Source organism: Lepidothrix coronata, unplaced genomic scaffold, assembly GCF_001604755.1.
Source record: "Lepidothrix coronata isolate B3197 unplaced genomic scaffold, Lepidothrix_coronata-1.0 Scaffold302, whole genome shotgun sequence".
NCBI lineage: Eukaryota > Metazoa > Chordata > Aves > Passeriformes > Pipridae > Lepidothrix > Lepidothrix coronata.
In genome coordinates this window covers 152166-154161 of record NW_016690482.1, presented here as the reverse complement: position 1 = coordinate 154161, position 1996 = coordinate 152166, and the positions used below count along the sequence as shown (strand labels likewise).

Genomic DNA, 1996 nt, shown 5'->3' with positions numbered 1-1996 from the left:
CAAACATGTAGATTAATACCCACTCTTTCCCTCCGTGCTCCAGCATTTTTCCAGCCTGATGTTGTATTTAGAAGGAATCTTGTTTGGAAAGGATGTTTGCTTTTTTTTTTTTTCACAGATTATTTCTGAAATATTGTTGCCACATTATCTGTCCCGTGGGTCTTTCACATCCTGGCTAAAAGGGGAGTTAAAGATTCGTGTTCAAGGTCAGAGAACAGAGTGGAAAACTTGGCAAAGAGGATGTTCATCCCCTCCAACCTTCTCTGGACACGGAGACAGAAACCACTGAGGGTTAAAACTGCTGCAGGAAAGGAGGAACTGGGCAAAAGGAGGAATGACCGGAAGGAAAAGACTCATCCCAGGGGTTGGGAATGGGTCCAGCTGCCCAGGATCCTGCAGGAAGGTGATCAGAGACTCTTGGGGAGTTGGTTCCTGGGCTTCTCAGGGAAGTGATCACGGAACCAACCCGGCCAGAGTTGAAGTGTTTGGCCAACACTCTGAGGCACGTGGTGGGACTTTTTGGGTTGTCCTGTGCAGGGCCAGGAGCTGGGCTCGATGGGTCTCTCCCAGCTCAGGATATTCTGTGATTTGATGAGCAATTGGGGGACTCAAAGAGCAACTGGATGTTCTTTGTTCTGTTTCCACACCATTTGTGACCTTACAACCCTTTACTTTGAGCTTCCCTTGGTCCTTTCTCTCTCCAAAGACCAAAGGTCCTGCTGAGGTGTCTCCTCAACCAGGACTTGTTTTATTTCTCAGTCTTTTTCGCTCCCATTCCACAATGGAACTCCTGAAGGTGTTTCCATGACGTTTCCATGTCCCTCTTCTGCATCCTGAGTCATCTGCCAAGAGGTGTTGTGGGAGCAGAAGGAGGGAGCCCAGAAAGATTGGAGAGGTCACAAGGGACTGGAAAAACCTGACAGAGCCCAGAGCTGGTCGACAGGTAACAACAAACATTGTTGCTTGGAAACCCCAGATGGTTCTGGAGGACAGGGGAGCAGAACAAAACAAGAGCATCAGTCCCCATCCCTGCCTGGAGCACGGAAGCCTCTGAGGGACAACCTCCAGGCACAAAGAGTGGCATCAGGGTTGGAACTGGGTGAGCTTTGAGGTCCCTTCCAACCCAAACCTTCCCCCGATTCTGTGGTCACTGCTGGTTTCTGTTTGAAGTTTCTTTGGGCAAGCGAGACAATCCAGCAAAAAAAATCTCCTCCTCTCCCACTTCCCACAAATATTCAGCTCCCATTCCATGGCAGAGAGGAAGGATGGAGGATTCCAGACGACCCGGCTCCGGGTTTCTCGGTTCAAGCCCGAGAAGGGAGTCCCGCCTTGGAATCAGATAAATTGCTCCCCAAATTAGCAATGCGGGCAAGGTCAGCAGGGGAAAAAAAAAAAAAAGATTGGATCTGGAGATGAGATGGAAGAAAACACCTCTACCCCTGCAGCTTTGTAACAGGTTCCTACGCACGAACACACCCAGCCCTGATCACACCTTGGGTGCTGTCACTCCCAAATTACTGCAATCAAGGGAAGGAAAAGACAACTCAGTCCCGGTATAAAACCTTCTTGTGGTGCCCCGTCCCACACCTTTGGGGCTCTGAGGGCTCTCCTTCAACCATGAAGGCTTTTCTGGTCGCCCTGCTGGCGGCCGTCCTGTGTGCCCAGCCAGGTAAGGAGCTTGGGAGGCTTTTGGGAGAACCAGGATGGGAATGGGAACACCAGGAGAGAAATCCGGGTTAACCCAGGGACAAGAGGGTTTTGGGAATGGGAACACCAGAAGAGAAATCCAGGTTAACTCAGGGACAAGGGGGTTTTGGGAATGGGAACACCAGGAGAGAAATCCAGGTTAACTCAGGGACAAGGGGGTTTGGCAGCTTTTAGTGCAGTTGGTGAGGTCTTGGGGGTGAAGTTTTGCATTGGGCATGTCAAGGAATATTTGGGGTGGTTTAGTCTTTGTTTCTGGGTGAGTTTTGCAAAGGCACCTGGAAATATTTTG

The 1996-nt window shown here is 50.2% G+C and overlaps 1 protein-coding gene across 1 annotated transcript in view; it reads left to right on the top strand.

Moving 5' to 3' along the window:
* Positions 1-1443: 1443 nt before the first annotated feature.
* Positions 1444-1996, top strand: part of LOC108508535 (lymphocyte antigen 6E-like) — a 4763-nt gene continuing 4210 nt past the window's right edge. Inside the window, exon 1 of the mRNA XM_017837381.1 lies at positions 1444-1669. Coding sequence (XP_017692870.1) covers positions 1618-1669 — 52 coding nt within the window. The 5' untranslated portion in view covers positions 1444-1617. The remainder of the gene's footprint in view (positions 1670-1996) is intronic.